This window comes from Microchirus variegatus (genome assembly GCF_963457635.1).
Source record: "Microchirus variegatus genome assembly, chromosome: 9".
Lineage (NCBI taxonomy): Eukaryota > Metazoa > Chordata > Actinopteri > Pleuronectiformes > Soleidae > Microchirus > Microchirus variegatus.
This window is the reverse complement of record NC_139810.1, coordinates 28,772,977-28,791,179: the sequence shown is the minus strand read 5'-3', so window position 1 is coordinate 28,791,179 and position 18,203 is coordinate 28,772,977. Positions and strand designations below refer to the sequence as shown.

The window sequence follows — 18,203 nt, the reverse complement described above, 5'->3', positions numbered from 1 at the left end:
ATAATAATAATGATAATACAAAAAAAAAAAAAGAAAAATGAGTGGGAACTACGACTAAAAAAGGAGGGGAATAAAAAACAAAAGAAAAAACAAAAACAACGCTTCCTGGATTAGGCGAATTATTCCTGAATAATCCCAATTATGGCTGTTTGCAGGGAGGCAGCTCGCACATTCGCGGAAACTGTCGGTTTTATTCGGAGGAAGAGAGAGAGAGGAAGAGCGAGCGAGAGAGAGAGAGAGAGAGAGAGAGAGACAGAGAGAGAGAGAGAGAGAGAGAGAGAGAGAGAGGTGTGCGGCAGCGTTTATGGGCCGTTCAACTACAGAGGGATTTTTTTATTTGCATTTAATTTCACTTAACATCACTTTTTATCTATGTGTTGTTTTCTATATGATTCTAACGGTGTGTGTTTTGTGCAGTGTGTGTGTGTGTGTGTGTGTCTCCAGCTGTCCACAGACTGTGTCGGTGTCTCATTGGTCTCGAGCCCTTAGTGACAGACTGAGCAGGCAAAGACCCAGAATGACACAGGCTGGCCTGACAGGGCCGCAGCAAGGCATTCTGGGTCTTTATTTAAAGGAGAACAGAGGATAAAACACCACTTGAACCATCTTCATCCTCCTCACACACACACACACACATATACGTCCTTTTCATGTTGTGATTTTGCAGCCTTTGTTGCATCATAATCAGACACTGAAATATGGAACAGTTTGGGGACGCTCGTTTTGGTAATATTCCCAACGTAAAACAAAAAAACCCCCAAAACACGGTCGGCTCGTTATGGAGCATCTGCAGAAGCCTGATAACGAGCTGTTCACCTGAATCAGGTGTGTTGGAGCAGGGAAACATCTAAAACATGGACCAGGATCAGGAAACACTGCCATAGTGAACCAAACTGTGTGTTCCTCGTTCTGTGTCCACAGGGAGTAGCTGCACATTTCTGCTTGACCTCGGTCAGTGTTGTAATGTAACCAAGTACAAATACAAACACAACTACGCTAGTTGTTTTTAGTGGTACCAGCAGTTAGCCGCTCTGCAGTTAGCCGCTCAGCTATTAGCCGCAGATTTCGGCTCCAAGTGGACTTAAAACACACCAGCGGCTCATTGTTTACCGTGTCTGACACCGAGGCTCTGGTCTCAGGGTTCCTGGTCTCCTGTCTCTGGGTTTCCGTTGTAAACTCTGGTCTCCAGGTTTCTGGTCTCCAGGATTTCTGGTCTCCTGTCTGTGTTTCTATGGTAAACTCTGGTCTCCGGGTATCTGGTATCCTGTGTCCGGGTATCTGGTCTCCTGTCTCAGGGTTTCTGTGGTAAACTCTGGTCTCAACTGTCAGTTGAGCGGCCAACCTCACTACAAGCTGTACTGGTATTTGCCAAAAAGGGACAAAAAGTGTCGCAAAGTGCCAGAAAAAGGCGGAGCTACAGTTTTATTGGCTTTTTAATAATACATTGATTATTGTTGGGTTGATGGACAGCGGGCCGGTCCAAATTGCTTGAAGGGCCGGATCTGGCCCCCGTGCCTTAAGTTGAACAGCCTTGTTCTAAGGGTTAAGGAGAAACAGCAGCGTCGAAACACTGTCGTCTCGTTCTGTCGCGTCTGAGGCTTCCAAAAAATGATCAGCTTCCTAAAAATGACCTCAGCTTACGCACTGTACTCTTATTGTGACACCATGACCTCAGAGCAATGCGTGACCTTTGGCTGCTGCATGCAGATCATCTTACTGTGTGTTTCCACAAGCAAAGCCATGTGTGTGTGTGTGTGTGTGTGTGTGTGTTTGCAAAGTCACCTGCACCAGAGGCTCTGATGTTATTTTGGTGTGTGACCCAGCGTCACTCTCTCTCTGTTGTGTCACTGTTGTGCGTTTGCAGAACGCGGCTGAAAGAAGGGAAAAAGAAAGACACAGAGACGCACGGTGGTGCGGCGTATAGGAACTTTAATTAAAGTTTAACGGCAATACACCGTAAAAGCTTTCATCACTTCAAACGTGTGGTTCCGTGCCGCGGCCTCACTGTGAGGCCGTCGGCGTTGTGCTGCAGAATTTGCACACTGTGCAACAAGTTGTGCTTGTTCACTGAGAATTAGCGAGTGAGATAAAGTGAGCTCTTTACACTGTTAAAAAAATACTTCCTTCAAAATAAAGTTGACCTGTTTACAGGGAGACAATTTCACTCTCTATCAATAGTTTAATTCAACTTAAATCATTGTTTTAAGTGAAATAGTTTTCTGTTTATTAACCAGTTTCTTTTTATTTTAGTGCAATAACCAAAGATAAATGTACATTTTATCACATTTTAGCCTCTTTAAGCAGCATCTAATTTAATGTGACGCTAATAGACAATAAAGCTGGAACAATTAATCGATGACTAAAGTAATCGTCAACTATTTTGATAATTGATTAATCACTTTGAAGCTTTTTTCATGATTGTTTCATAGATTGTTTTAGCTTCTTAAATGTGAATATTTTCTTCATTTCTTTGCTCACATTCGAGATCATTGACATTTCCAGGTTTGACAAACACTGATCAATGTTGATCAATGACATTTTATGGACCAAACGATTAAACGAGAAAATAATCGACAGATTAATCGATTACGAAAATAATGGTTAGTTGCAGCTCTAACTAACAACATCAAAATATAATAATAAAGGTCCAGTGTGCAAGAATGAATAACATCTAATGGTGAGAAGACAAGCATGTCCACAAAGTACGGTGGCCAGAAAAGATGCAATTCTTTTTTTATTATTATTATTATTATTATTTGCGTATAAGCTACAATTTTAAATTGCAGAACACACTCTGGCTGGTTTGTCCATTCAGGCTTGCCGTAGACACATGGCAGCCCTTGCATAAAAGTACATATAAACACCTATTTTAAAGCTTTTACACACTTTAAACACATACTTATGGGTAGAATATTAAATTTCTGCCAATAAACCCTGTTAAATGTTACACACTGGATCTTTAAGGCACAAACCTCCATGTTTTGTCTTTTTAACTTTGTTCTGTGTCCCCATATGATATTCAATTTAAATTCAGGAAAGCTTCGTTCATGGCAGTGGTTAGACAACGACCTCAGACACACACACACACACACACACACACACACACACACATGTGCATTGATCAGAATACAACACCACGTAAACTCATCTACAAGTGGAAAACAACACAACAATTACAAACAGTTTTTTTGGTTTGACTATTGCTAATTGCTAATTCACACTTTGTGACACGCTACACTATTTACCGTTCAAAAGTTTGGGGTCACCTATACAATATTTTTTTGTGTTTTCCATTAAAAATCACACTTTTATTCATCAAAAGAGTTGCAAAATGAATAGGAAATATAGTCAAGACATTGACAAGATTAGAAATAATGATAATAATTTTGCAAAACTGTTTTCAGCTGTGCTAACATCATCACACAAGGGTTTTCAAATCATCAATAGTCTTCTAACGTGATTAGCAACACAATGTACCATTAGAACAGTGGAAATGTGCCTCTATACACCTATGTACATATGACATTAAAAACCAGACGTTTGCAGCTAGAATAGTCGTTTACCACATTAACAATGAGTGTATTTATGATTCATTTAATGTTATATTCATTGATAAAAAAGTGATTTTCCTTTAAGAATAAGGACATTTCTAAGTGAGCCCAAACTTTTGAACGGTAGTGTACATGAAAACATCCCCAGAATATTTTTTTCTTTTCTCCGTTACATGGAAGTAATTTGTGTGTTATTTCTTTTCAAGGAAATGTAAATGAATCAAAGAAGTTCACACGGCGAGACGCAAACTTCAACACACACACACAGCGCTTACTCGGTGGCTTCTTTTGGAATCGTTGCAAAAAAAAAAAAAAAAAAAAGGCACTTGACTTGGCAAACACACGACAGGTCACGACTCTTGTGCTTTGCGGTCACAAACGGTGCAGGACCAGGAGGAGCCCGATGAAGAAGAGGGCGCTGGGCTCCTGCATCACGATGGACAGGGACACGACTCCGCTCAGGAACACGATGGACGCCATCAGATGGGCGTCCGCGCCGCGCTCAGACTGGAGCTCGGTCACCTCTGACGCCGCGTTTGATGACGGGTTCTCTAATAACGTGTCAGGTGAAATCCGGGGAAAATCGTCTTCTTCTTCTTCTTCTTCTTCTTCTTCCTCCTCCTCCTCTCTGCCTCTGCAGGCTGAGTCAGACTGAAGAGCTAACTTTAGGCTCGTCTCACTCGCACCTGCGCTCTCTGCGAGTTCGGCCTCACCTGCTGCTGCTGCTGCTGCTCCCAGAGACGGGACAGCAGGTGTGGAAGCTTCTGATAATCCTGCAACAAGTCCTTCATTCAGTCCCACTTCAAGCTCCACCTCAGCTGGTTCAAGAGGAGCTGCGTCCTCTCCTGTTGGACACACATTGGTCTCCGTGGTGGGAAGATGATGCGAGCGCGAGGCCTCCTCTGCGTCGACCTGGGAGCTCGGCTCTTGTTGTGGAGAAGGCGTCGTCGTCGTCGTCGTCGTCGTCGTCGTCGTCGGTGCAGAGTAAGGACTAATATTCACGGGCCGTGTTTGGTTGCCTAATTCACAATGGACTCTGGGTGAAGGCTCGACTGGCTCACAGAGCACAAGCGACGGATCTGCCTGATGTGCGGTTCGGGAAGACATGTACGGGGACGGTTCGGCCGGGGACACGACGCCGGTGCGGGACCGTCGCGTGTCCTCAGCGGACGGAGGCTCTCGGTTGGGTGGGACAGAGGGGTCAGAGGGGTTAACGGCCATCTGTTGGAGGTGAAACAGTGAGAAGGACGTTTGACAGACGGCAGGAGAAAGAGGAGGAAGAGTCACGTCGCACGACGACACTTCACACAGAACGGAGAGGAAAAGCATTTCTTTTTTGTAATGCTTTTACTGTGAAGTGGATCCCACATGCTGACGATGATGTCATTGTGAGGAAATGCAAAACAAACCTGGAGCATTATGACGAGATAGGCCTTTTCCTGTCAACACTGTGGCTACGTTTATACTAGCTAAAAACGGATATTTTCTTCCCTCCGTCATCCTTTTCAAAAAAGTTGCCATTTCCAATTACCCGCATAAATAAAGCAGTCGAGAGCCGTCGTGACTACGCCAAGCCTGTGGGCGGCAGTGCAGGAAGAAGAAGGAGAAAGACATACAAGTCAATCAGAATCCTCATCGACAACAACAACAACGACGACTGACCTCTGACCTTCGATGTATGGACTTAACTATACAAGTGACAGCAGCGATGATCGCAGCATCCTAAAATCCTCACGCCACTCCTCCGGGACAATAACCTCATTCGAGATATATACTCATACTCAGATATACTCAGATATATACTCAGATATACTCAGATATACTCATAACCTCATATCGGGACGATAACCTCATTCTCAAACCCGCCAAGGTCGGACCCAAAACCGGCGACGCTGACGGTGACGCGGTCTGGTTCAGCTCCGAGCCCTAACACGTCTCTGCTCCCAGAGGTGGAAAGTAACGAAATACATTTACTCAAGTTACTGTTTTGAATACTTTTACAATTTAACACTGTGTAGTATTTATGGGTTTATATTACCCAAAATCTGCTGAGGACACAGTAGCGCTCAGGGAAGGGAGGGGGTGAGCAGAGGAGCAGTTCTTTGTTGTAAATTTCAGCCTCTCCTCTAGATGGCACTATAAACTACTTACTTCACCTTTAAGATCAGGATTTTGTATTTTACTTGAGTACGTATTGACTCAAGTATTGTACTTCGTTACTTTATAAATCCTATCCGTTACTGAGTAAAAATAAAAATGAAGACCAACAGGGGGAAAATATACACCAGAACCAGACGAATGGTGACGTGATATTAGCACCAGCACTGGCGCGTGAACATAGAGTTCGTAATATTCCGTGACGCTATATCCTGTGTCGCGCTGGGTGCGTGAGCTCCAAAATAGTTTTGGATTTCCTACCCGTCATATTTCTACTACACTCACACCCCACTCAAAGTAACTAAGTAACTTTTACTTTAAGTGCATTTCAAATGAACTACTTTTTACTTCAACTTGAGTACATTTTCAGATGACTACTTTTACTTCTACTTGAGTAATATTTCAGCATTGGTACTTTTACTTGAGTACAATATTTTAGTACTTTTTCCACCTCTGTCTGCTCCTCAACGTAATATAGGAGCTGTATTTGCAAATGCAAATGTTTTTCTCTGTTTACATGCAAACGCGGAAACTCAGTTTTCCAAAATCTCCACTTTTGCCGGAGTTTTTTAGAAATAATAGTTTTCAGAGGCGAAATCGCCGTTTGTGTGCAAACGAAAAGGCACAAGCGCAGCGGAAGGTCTCTGTGTTTAAAACTACCCGTGCTAGTGTAAACGTAGCCTACGTCTCTTTCTTTCTCTACGTCTATTTCACTAACCTCTCTATTCCTATAACACTAGCTACTGCAGTTACCACCAAACAATGTTTTAGACGAATCCTCTCAACTTTTTTTAACGCTGCAACTTCAAAAGGACAGAGGAGAGAAATATTGGAGGGAAAAGTGGAACTGCCACAATTATTCCAAATCCTCTTAATACTTGCTTGTCTATGTTGATTCTGCTCCATTATATACCTGTAGAGTGGTTTATTCTAAGCGATAAGAAATGCTTTTTGAATATTTCAGGTCAAACCAAGATCCCAGAAGAACAAGAAGTGCAAGAGCAAGGCACAAAAAACACAAATAACATGAATGCTCACATAGAGAAAAACATGGGGGTTAATGTAGGGGATACTTAAGACTTTAGCATGTTCTATGCTATTATTGATACAGGTCAATTGCTTTATAGATTTAAACTAGTCTTAAAGGCGCCATATGTAAGAATGTGGCCAAAAACGGTTACTACACTCAAATTCAAAATACCGAGGTCTTTTAGGTTTCGTTTTCTCCGGCCATTGTTGCTCAGATGTAACTGGCAACCCGTGGTTGCTCGGCAGCTGAGACTCTACTGACTGGCAATGATTGGTAGACGGCGGTAGGTGGCACCACATGACGCCAAAACATGATTTGCAGTCTGCAAAAAAAATTTTTAACGCGAATATTTTGTCTGTACTGTTGTTGTTGGTGAGTTCAGTTTGTTATATGAACATTATTCCTGAGTCTCTGTGACATATTAGGAGGATTTTATGATTTATTACATAATGCACCTTTAAATATAGTTTGACAGACATAATACTTCAGGCGCTCTCATTCAGAGACAGATTTACAGCTTGGGGGACAAATGTTTTGACAGCCCTTCACATGCTGATGATCAGGAGCCGCGAGAGCGTTGGGCTTCTTTAAGGACACTTCAACGCGCTCTGGAGGAAGCAGAGTAGGATCCTTTGCGATCGCGGCTACATCACTGCTGCTGCTCTGCCTCCTGAATGACAAACACCACTGGGTTCAAAAAAAAGGGGAAACCAAACGATTGCGCGTTTAAATCAGCAACTCAGCATGTGAATCATTAACACGGTGGACACTTGCAATTACGCTGCGAAAATCTAACAGGAAAATGATCTGACTTAAGAAAATTAGGAAAGGAGGAAGGAGTCGATGATGCGGTAGTTGAATTCAAGCTCGATCAAAGAAATCACAGCATGCGTGTGTTGACATAAAGTGCATTAGACAGATGAGCTGGACGAGGACATGCCTGACATGTACATGTGGACCAGTGAGACGCTGAGACCAGGTCATGTCATCGTGTTAGAAGGTAGAACGTCCTATGATTGTACTCGCAGTACTGTCTCTTTTTTTTTTAGTGGGTTGTGACTTGGTTTTTAAATGAATTTTTGTTAGAAGTATGATGTCACTTCCTGTCTTTGCACCTTCTCATTTATCCCCACAATTAAGGCCTTGTTTACTTTTCCACCACAAGAGGGCTATAGTTTTCTGAACTTCTTTGCTGAAACATTTCAATCAGTTTCTTGAAAACCCACACAGGGAGAAGTACAGATTTTTGTACTTAAGTACAGTAACAAAGTATTTGTACTTTGTAACAGGGATGCCTAACGTGTTAAACGCGTGTTTTCTATCCTGTACCTCTTTATATTTGTCATAATAATCAAACAGTGGATCGTTTTCCTTTGTTATTTATATTTCTAGCGACTTTTTCTTTTACTCCACTACATTTCCTCTAACTATCTTTGATACTTGTTACTACCCAATAAAATCAGACGAAGAAGAGTTGGAAATGGTCTACGCTCTTAGAAAGAAGGGTTCCAAAAGGGTTCTTCTACAAGGGCTGAGGTTCTACCTGGAACCATTTGCTTCTGAAAAAACCCTTTCCCAGAGAAAGGGTTTTAAAAGGGTTCTTGGTGGAACCCTCCAAAAGAGTTCTCCTATGAGGACAAGCCGAAGAACCTTAATTGGTTCTACTTAGTGCTTTTATTTCTAAGAGTGTACAGTTTTGTCATTTACATGTTTCAACACGGGGTTAAGCGTCTTGCTCAAGGAGCCAGGAATTGAACCGACAACCTTCCAGTTGAATGACTCAATCCTTACTGCTGTCTTTTTTAACACATTGACTTTTACTTCTATAACTTCTAAAAAAAAAGTACATTTTATATCAAGAAAATCACTTTTGATACTTAAGTCCAGTAAATGTCATAAACTTTAAGCTTTTTACTTCAGTTGTTGATGTTATTAAAAAAAAGTGACTTCAGCTTCTACCAAAGTCATTTTCTGGTAAAGATACTTGTACTTTTACTCAAGTATCCTCTCTGTAACAAAAAAAAAGCAAATAATTGTTGAATAATCAGTGGCTGTGGTTAAACGGTAGCTTTTAAAAAAAGATTTTCCATGACTTTTCAAAATAAGAGCACAAGTACACAGACAACAGCACAACAGCGTCCAGTGCAACGATCAAAAAGTAGCAGAAACACATACAGAATATCATCGTTAGGGTGAATATGATGAATAGTAGCGTTAAAAAATGTACAAATGTACAGGGAACAAGTATGAGAGAGTAAACAGAGGCTTTGACGAACATGCGGGCGTTTGCGGCGTGAATGTACGATGAGCTGCTGCGGAGGAGGAGGACGACGGCATTCAGTGGTCGTGCTACAGCGTGAGAAGCAGAACGTTACCTAAGTTGTTGCTGAAGCTTCAATGAGCTGTGAACAACATAAACAACCAACAAGCCAATGATGGTGAGCCTTAGAGGTTGAATTGAAATGTTTTGTTATTTTATTTTTTTTTTTAATTTAAATTATTATTATTATTGGACACATTTATTTGCCTGCTTACCTGTTAAAAAGGGAATGTGTCAACAACAACAACAACAACAACAACTAGGACATGCAAATAAAGATAATCTGAACTGAATCCTCTGCTGGAGAGCGAGCCGACGTGTTTCCAGTCAAAGAAAAGGTTATTTAACCATTTAATCCAGTAATTCTGATCCTTCTTACCTCTATGTCCATCTCAGACTGGGCGACGTCAGGGGACACAGGTCTGAGGAGCTGACTCCTGGAAGTCACTGCCGCTTTTTCTGATCATGTAAAACACAAGCACTGGGTGAATCCCTTACACTAAACGGTAAAACTTGTCCAAGAAAACACCGTTCGTCGACTGTAAGCAAATAATTAAATGGACAAAAGCCACCTAAACTACCTAACACTGTTAAAATGCTAAATAATGTTTAATAATGAGCTCAACATTTACGCCAATATCGATAATAATGACACTGAGGTGCATTATGGGAACATTTAGCATAATTAAACCTTTAAATAATCATGCAGAATGAATTTTACATCCCACACTTCACCACTTTGTTTCATGTGAATCATATATATCTTTAAACACGTATGTTTTTTCTCCCAGACAGTGATGTACCATGATGTACCTGCTTGACTTTCCAGCTCGTCTTCCAAGTCTAAATCCTCATTTATACTAAGAGAAAAGAGAGAGATTGTGATTATAAGACAACGTAAACAACACAATACACAATCCATGAGATCGTATATATTTAATACATGGCAACTGAAAATTCAAAGGGTCAATGAAAGCACAGATCATTTGGTTTTTGTAGCCTTAGAATAAATATTTTATATGGAATATGGACTTTAGGAAAGGGCCTTGCTCTACAGAGGCGGCCATCTTGCACTTCCATGTTTCTACAGCAGCCCCGAATACATAAAACACAGAGTCAGAGGGGAGTCAAAGTAAACACCGGTACCAGTGATCACAGCATGAGACAATGGGTCCATTCGGGGAAATACTTGCTAAATGCTAAACGCTCATGCTAAATATCAGTGTAGTCATGACAAACGAAAGGATTTGTTGTACATAAATGATTTCTGTAACAGAGCACTGGTGTTGAAGGACGGGGAAGCCCACATGACATAAAGGTCAAGATGTGTGCTCAGCATGTGACTGCAGCAGCAGCTACACAAATAGAGCGGGAATAAAAGTGACGAGCTGTGCTGTGATCCCTGCGCTTCACGCTCCTCCGCTTTAATATCAGACGGTGGAAGTGAAGTCATTACGACTAAAGCTCTGCACACACAAACACCTCGTTTTAGATCCACGTTCTCAAAGTATAAATGCTCTCATAATAAATAACGTCTTTAAATCAGTCGATATGGACACTTAGCGCAACGAATGTCAGACGATTTGAGATTTTACATTTCTTTATGAGCACAAAGTGAAACATTTCTCACGTCTGAGGTCGACCATTCAAAGTGTTTTACGCCTCGTACGTCAAATTGTGTGTGTAAACATTAATATGTGAACTTTTGTTATATTGCCGCTGATGAATTATTATTAGTTATTATTGACCAGCCCTGGTTTTTGTGCCAATTGCACTTTGGTGCTCTTCTTCCTCTTAGTTTGGTGTTTTACAGAAGTTGACGGTTGTGAAGTTGCATCACTAGGACTCTTTTTCTCTCGCACACCTCAGCTCGATGTGACCAAATCATTGTTTCCCAAACGGTTTAGACCACTGGACCAAAATTGGACAAAAACGTTGTACAATACTATGTCGTCCCAAATTTGACAATTAAAAAAATAAAAAAATTGGGTCCAAAATTTGACAAAAACGTCATACGTCATCCAAAATGTGACAATTTTTTGGGAAAAAAATGTAAATTACATAGTTTGACAAAAACGTCATACTATACTGTGTCACTATGTCATCTGAAATTTGATGACATAGTAAATACAGTTGTACAGTTTACACTTATTGGTCTGTATCCAGTAATGTCCAATAAACATTTAACAAGCTTAGTAGCTCCTGGATTAAAACTATCAACTGTAATTCATTGCGGGGCCGCCAGAAATGTTTCTGCGGGCCGCTATTGGCCCGCGGGCCGCACTTTGAGAACAAATGGTCTACAGTGTTTGGTCCTGACTCAGTCTCCGAGCTTCACTGTTCTAAATTCACCACCAGCACATGAACATTTCATATCTGTCGTCGCTTCGCTCGGCTACGCTGTAAATAAACTCAACCAGTGGTGAGATTATTATCCACAGCATAAAGAGAAGCGACTGTAACGTCCCAGTGTCTATGCTCGTTTTACCCCCGCAGTAACATTTCCTCCCACCAGATGCACTTGCCGATGTGTTAAAAATCCAATTATCAGGAAAAGTCAAAGCACATAATGAATCTGTGCTGGTTGCTATGGCGGTGGCGGCGGTTATGGTGGCGGTGCCAACGCAGTCTCTGCTCCCCAAATTCCTCCTTTCCAGTTAGTGACTCATCCGTCCCTAACAAGCCATCTGCTCCATCCCCACATCCAAACACCAATGAGGAGCTACATGACAGCTACATCAGTCTAATCGCTGTTTGCTCGCGGGGACCTTTGCCGCTATCCTCCATCTGTGAGACACTGTGAGACGATTCATCACAGGATTATTAGAATTCAACAGGGTTTTAAAAAAAAAATATATATATATATACACTACCATTCAAAAGTTTGAGGTCACCTATACTTTTTGTGTTTTCCATTAAAGGTGCATTAAGTAATAAATCATCAAATCCTCCTAATATGTCACAGAGACTCAGGAATAATGTTCATATAACAAACTGAACTCACCAACAACAACAGTACAGACAAAATATCTGCATTAAAAAAATATATTTTGCAGACCGCAAGTCGTGTTTATGTTTTGAAATCATGTTTTTGGCATGTGGCGCCACCTACAGCCGTCTACCAATCATTGCAGTCAGTAGAGTCTCAGCTGCCGAGCGACCACGGGTTGCCAGTTACGTCAGAAAACGAAACCTAAAAGACCTCGGTGTTTTGAATTTGAATGTAGTAACTGTTTTTGGCCACATTCTTACATATGGCGCCTTTAAAAGTCACACTTTTATTCATCAAAATAGTTGCAAAATGGATAGAAAATATCGTCAAGACATTGACAAGATTAGAAATAATGATTTTTATTCAAAATAATAATTTTGCCCTTTTAACAAAGAACCAGCAAAACTGTTTTCAGTTGTGCTAACATCACTGCACAAGGGTTTTCTAATCATCCAATAGTCTTCTAATGCTATTAGCAAACACAATGTACCATTAGAACACTGGAAATGGGCCTCTATACAACTATGTACATATTACATTAAAATATTCCAGACGTTTGCAGCTAGAATAGTCGTTTAGCACATAAACAATGTATAGAGTGTATTTCTGATCCATTTAATGTTATATTCATTGGGGGAAAAAAGTGCTTTTCCTTCAAAAATAAGGACATTTCTAAGTGAGCCCATACTTTTGAACAGGTGGTGTACTGTATATCATGGGAGAGAAAAACATTTGTGCCTCTAAGAACTACAAAGGGATCGAGGCTCATATATTCCACTGAAATCTGCTCCTCCTGATCGAAAAGGTCAGAGGTAAAGTTTCACGCAGGCTGAAAGCGACACTTGCCCTTTGCCTATTTTCATCGTCCTCCAACACCACTGTACGATTGGCATTCTGAAGACGGAGTGTGTGCGTGTGTGTGTGGGGGGGGGGGGGGGTGCACTCCACTCCACGCCAAAACTTTTCCTGTCTTCCACTGCAGACGCCGAAGACACCAGGTTGTGTCGGGCAAACGGAGGCACAAACAAACTCGGTGAACTCTTAAGTGGGGGGAGATTGTTATATATAATACTCCCCCTTGTTATCCAGCAGCCTGTGCAGCCCTGTATATCAACACCCCTGCTTTGATTTAATTTCAACCCGAGTTCTTGATACGCTAAAGTCAGTCTCTAGGCAGAGTGTCTGGATAAAGCTGAAAAGAGAAACTGCAGCCACAAAAGCTCACAGGGAATTAGTAAGCAACTGGAGCTCTGCAGCTGCTGCACGACAAAGCCCACTGTTTGTTTTTGTTTTTTTTATTGTGTTTGTGACCATGTTTACATGAGATATAATTGCTGATGTGGATACTTGGTGCAGAGATTGGGCCGTTTCTGGAATTGAACTGAGTCAGAGAAGTGTTTATTGTGCATTTCAGCATCCTACACTTCCATTTAAAGGGACACTGTGTAGTATTTATGGGTTTATATAACCCAAAATCCACTTTTTTATACATATTATGTGCTCCTGCATTGTCCAGTCGCTGTATAATAGTTTTTGTTTCATTTTCGTAGTGTTTCAAAAAGTCATGCAAAATAACACGGTCGCGGGCCGCGGTTGCATAGCCACTGTTATTAGCGAGACGCCATGTTTCTACCGGAGCCTGTAAGGACAAACGCGAGAGAACAAATCAAGCGTTTCTTTACTTGTAGCTGAAGTCCCGCCTCCACTCGCTCCGCTTCGTCTGCTACGGCCGCGGTAGCTCCGCCCTCTCCCTCGCCTCACGAACCTCATCTGCTGACACGGAGAAAGACGACGAGGACGACATTTGACCGGCTGAGGACACCGTAGTGCTCAGGGAAGGGAGGGGGTGAGCAGAGGAGCAGTTCTTTGTTGTAAATTTCAGCCTCTCCTCTAGATGGCACTATCTAGAGGTTCGTGAGACGAGCGGCCGTAGCAGACGAAGCGGAGAGAGTGGAGGCGGGACTTCAGCTACAAGTAAAGAGACGCTTGATTTGTTCTCTCGTGTTTGTCCTTACAGGCTCCTGTAGAAACATGGCGTCTCTCTGCTAACAGTGGCTATGCAACCGCGGCCCGCGACCATGTTATTTTACAAGACTTTTTGAAACACTATGAAAATGAAACAAAAACTATTATACAGCGACTAGACAATGCAGGAGCACATAATATGTATAAAAAAGTGGATTTTGGGTTATATAAACCCATAAATACTACACAGTGTCCCTTTAAGTGGGTGGAGACTTTCTTATTTTGCCGAGTTAGCTTCCGTTCAGGGTTCGAATTATAGTCTTATCTTCGTACACAAAGAGTGCGCACACTCGTTTCTCGTTTATGTAAATTATACTCTTTACATTGAGTAGTGAAGTAGTGCAGAGAGAAAGGCTTTGAGCATGTGAGCTTTAGTCACAGCCCTAAAAACTCACCGCTGTGTTGTCAGAACAGCAAATCAACAGCACCCGTCTCCTCCTGTGACACATTGCCCTGTCTCTAATATTGGTAGGGTACAATCTGTACATGTACAACATGTACAATTTGACTACCTCCACGGGAGCCCGACCCCCCTTCTTTATGGGAGTTTCCATTGACTCGCACGTAATTCGAACACAGCTTCCACTTCAGAACACAAAATGCTCACAGTGGCTGGTTCCTCTGGTCGAGCTGCTGCAGAAACAAGGTGGCACAAGATGGCGAGATAGAAGACTACGTCTAGGTGTTTTTGGATACAATTGTGTACACATACACTCTTAGAAATAAGGGTTCCAAAAGGGTTCTTCTACAAGGGCTGATGTTCTACTGGGAACCATTTGCTTCTGAAAAACCCTTTCCAAAAGAAAGGTTTTTTCAAGGGTTCTTGGTAACACTAATGGTTCCAGTAAGAACCATTTTGATCCAGAGAACCCTTTAAAACCCCTTTCCTGAATAAAGGATTGTGAAAGGGTTCTTGGTGGAACCCTCCAAAAGGGTTCCAGGTGGAGCCTTTAGAAAAAAAAGTTTCTGCACAAAAAGAAGGTTTTCCTATGAGGACAAGCTGGAGAACCTTATATGGTTCTATAGCACTTTTATTTCTAAGTAGTGTACTAGAACCTTATGGTTCTCAAACATTTATATCAAGTACCACCTGAGTAAATATTGAGCTCTATCCCAATAGGATAAGTTGCTCTCTCATCATCATCCTCCTCTTCCTCACATATACTTCACACACTGGTCCAGTGACATTAGATCAAGATGGAGCGACAGATCTGATCACATACCCTGGTATATACAGAACCACCAGAGGACGCTCATGTACAGCAGGTGGTACACAACCCAGTTTGAGAACCGAGGAGTTATTAGCACATTCAATTTCAAACGGACATTTAATTGGAGCAGCCTAACCCTAAACCCCTGGTTCTCAAGTGGAGGACTCCACAGGGCACCTTGGCACTTTGGGGGGGGGGGGGGTGGATGAATCAGTTCATAATCTAACAATTTAAAGTCAAATTAGGAAAGGGAACTACATCAAGGGTTTATAACATTGGTTCTCAAAGTGCGGCCCGGGGGCCAATGGCGGCCCGCAGAAACATTTCTGGCGACCCCGCAATGAATTACAGTTGATAGTTTTAATCCAGGAGCTACTAAGCTTGTTAAATGTTTATTGGAAATAACTGGATACAGACCAATAAGTGTAAACTGTACAACTGTATTTACTATGACATAGTGACACAGTACAGTATGACGTTTTTGTCCAATTTTTGGTGTTTAAATTTTTTCCCAAAAAATTGTCACATTTTGGACGACATAGTTTAGTATGACGTTTTTGTCAAATTTTGGACCAAGCTTTCTTTTGAAAAATATTAGTAAAATTTGGGACCAAACACTTTTTTCCCCAAAAATTGTCAAATTTTGGACAACATAGTTATTACGTTTTTTTTTTCCTTTGGCGGCCCTCAGTCCAATGTTGGGTTCCTAAATTGGCCCTCGGGTATCAAAACTTTGAGAACCCCTGGTTTATAAGATATAAGACATCCTGTGTATTGGCTGTTTTACCTGAAAGCTTTCGGCGGTCTCAGGATGCTCCTGACCTTCTCCATGCTGATGTCAGCTGGAGGTGGATCTTCTTCGTAGGACAGGAGCAGAGTCACCACATAATTCTTAGAGGAGTTGTTGGCCCAGAAATCACCTTCGGACGTTTCGTAGCGGACGACGAACTCCGTGCGAGAGCCGTGCGTGACGTGAGGAGGCGCGAACGAGAGCTTAAAGGAGAACCGATCGGTGTCTCCGTCGTGAGAGCCGAGGACATACTCTGCGGGGTGGTCGAAGTAAGTGGCCCAGCTGTCCATGGTGGACCTGATGTAAACCGCTTTGTGGAAGGAGACATTCTGGACTCGTATTAACCCACTGAAGGCGAGCGGCTCGTTCTCCACCGGACACATCTGCTCCACCTCCACCTTGTTGGCGCGCACAGCCCGCAGGAGATCAGCGCCGGCGCGCGCGCTGAACTCCGGCTGCACGCGGTAGGTGGGCTCGCGCTGTCGCGTGCGGTACTTCGCCTCCTCCTCCTTCCACCTCGCGCTCTCCTCTTCGTCTTCGTCCGAGTCGAAGGCGACGAATTCCTTCACGTCCACCAGATCCCCGCCCGTGGTGTCCGCGAACGACACCCTCTTCCCGGCGTCCAGCGCCAGGTGGATGCGCATGTACTCGGCGGTCTCGTCGTAGATGGACGCGCCTCGCTTCCTGGGCACCGGGGAGCATCTCGGGATGAGGCGGATGTTATCGGGGTCATCCTCGTCGTCATCATCATCTTCATCATCGTTATTGTCGTCGTCGTCGTCGCGCTGAGCCTCCTCTCTTGATTTGCCAGATTTGATGGTGGTAAACATCCCCTCCTGACTTGGTATGCTCAGAAAAGACATGTTAGCAGAAGTGTGCACTTGCAGGGAAAGCTGCGCGCTGTGGAGACCGCATATGACGTCTCCATAAAATAAATAAATAAATAAATAGACAAATAAATAAACAAATGAAAGTGTCTAGAGATCCAGCGCTGTCCCCCTCCTGCGTTTACGCGCACAGCCTCATCTCATCTCACCTCGGCACAGCATGTGACACCAAATGTCACCCGTGGAAAAACTTGTGACGGACTATCCCTCTGCTTTACATGACTTTAAGGATCGCTCTTTTACTGCCGCGGCGGAGGAAGGAGTCGTCTCTAATTTTAGAGTTGACCTACCGGGATCTAAAGCTATGGTTGTGTGGAGGTGTTCCAGGAGGGACGAGCGGCACACGCTGCACCCCCCAAATGTGTCTCTTGAGTTGGTATAATCCTGCGTCTGTGTTTACCCGAACTCAAGCCCCAACACAGACCTGTCGAGGATATTATTATTTAAACATAACAACAGATCTTTGCACTTTGCAATTTACAATCAACAAGGCACATTGTAATCTTTGTGCAGGAATACAAAACACATGGCATGTGCTGAGTATGAGTAGAGTGTAAGAGTAAGAACATATAAATAAAAAAATACACAAATTATAAAGTCAGCTAACTTATAGTACTCTATGTAATTTAGCAAGTTTTTCGTGAATCTAAAGGACTGACAGAACCAATACATCTTACACTTATGTGTGTAATTTAAAACGTATCCACACGCATAATCAAAAATAATAAGGTTGATTCAGAGGCTATTTATAATTGAGTGGACGAAAATAACATTACCATACTGAACAGTCAACACTGGCAACTGTTTATACTCAGAGGCGATTCTAGAGTCTGTATGGGCAAAAATTCACAGGGGGCCCTTCCAACCAGTGTTCATCACCATTATGTTATAAGTAATCTGAACAACAAATTTTTCCAAAATGAATGAAATAACATGCAAAAGCCTTTTTAAAAAACTATATAAACTTAGTTAAAAAAAAACAAAAACGGTACAGAACATTAAACACTAAACGGTAAAGAACCCACATTATAAAACAATATAAATATATAGAACAATAAAATACTGTAAATAACTGAAAAAACATATAGAAACTGAGTAAAAAAGATATGCATTACACTGTATATAATCCTCTTTATTTTCCAACATGCAGAAGGATAACTTCGCGCAGGTTAATGTGAGGTGGGGCCTCTTTAGGGAGGTTTCCTACTGAGATGTCATTGCAAATCGCTCATTGTTGTTT

The 18,203-nt window shown here is 42.2% G+C and overlaps 1 protein-coding gene across 1 annotated transcript; it reads right to left on the bottom strand.

Moving 5' to 3' along the window:
• Nucleotides 1-2,532: 2,532 nt before the first annotated feature.
• Nucleotides 2,533-17,908, bottom strand: LOC310931497 (uncharacterized protein). The gene is made up of 4 exons (XM_083894667.1): nucleotides 16,074-17,908; nucleotides 9,872-9,918; nucleotides 9,438-9,517; nucleotides 2,533-4,772 (listed from the first exon to the last, which is right to left on the bottom strand). The coding sequence occupies exons 1-4, from the start codon at nucleotides 16,937-16,939 to the stop codon at nucleotides 3,924-3,926; spliced, it is 1,842 nt and encodes a 613-aa protein (XP_083750793.1). The 5' UTR covers nucleotides 16,940-17,908; the 3' UTR covers nucleotides 2,533-3,923.
• Nucleotides 17,909-18,203: the final 295 nt, after the last annotated feature.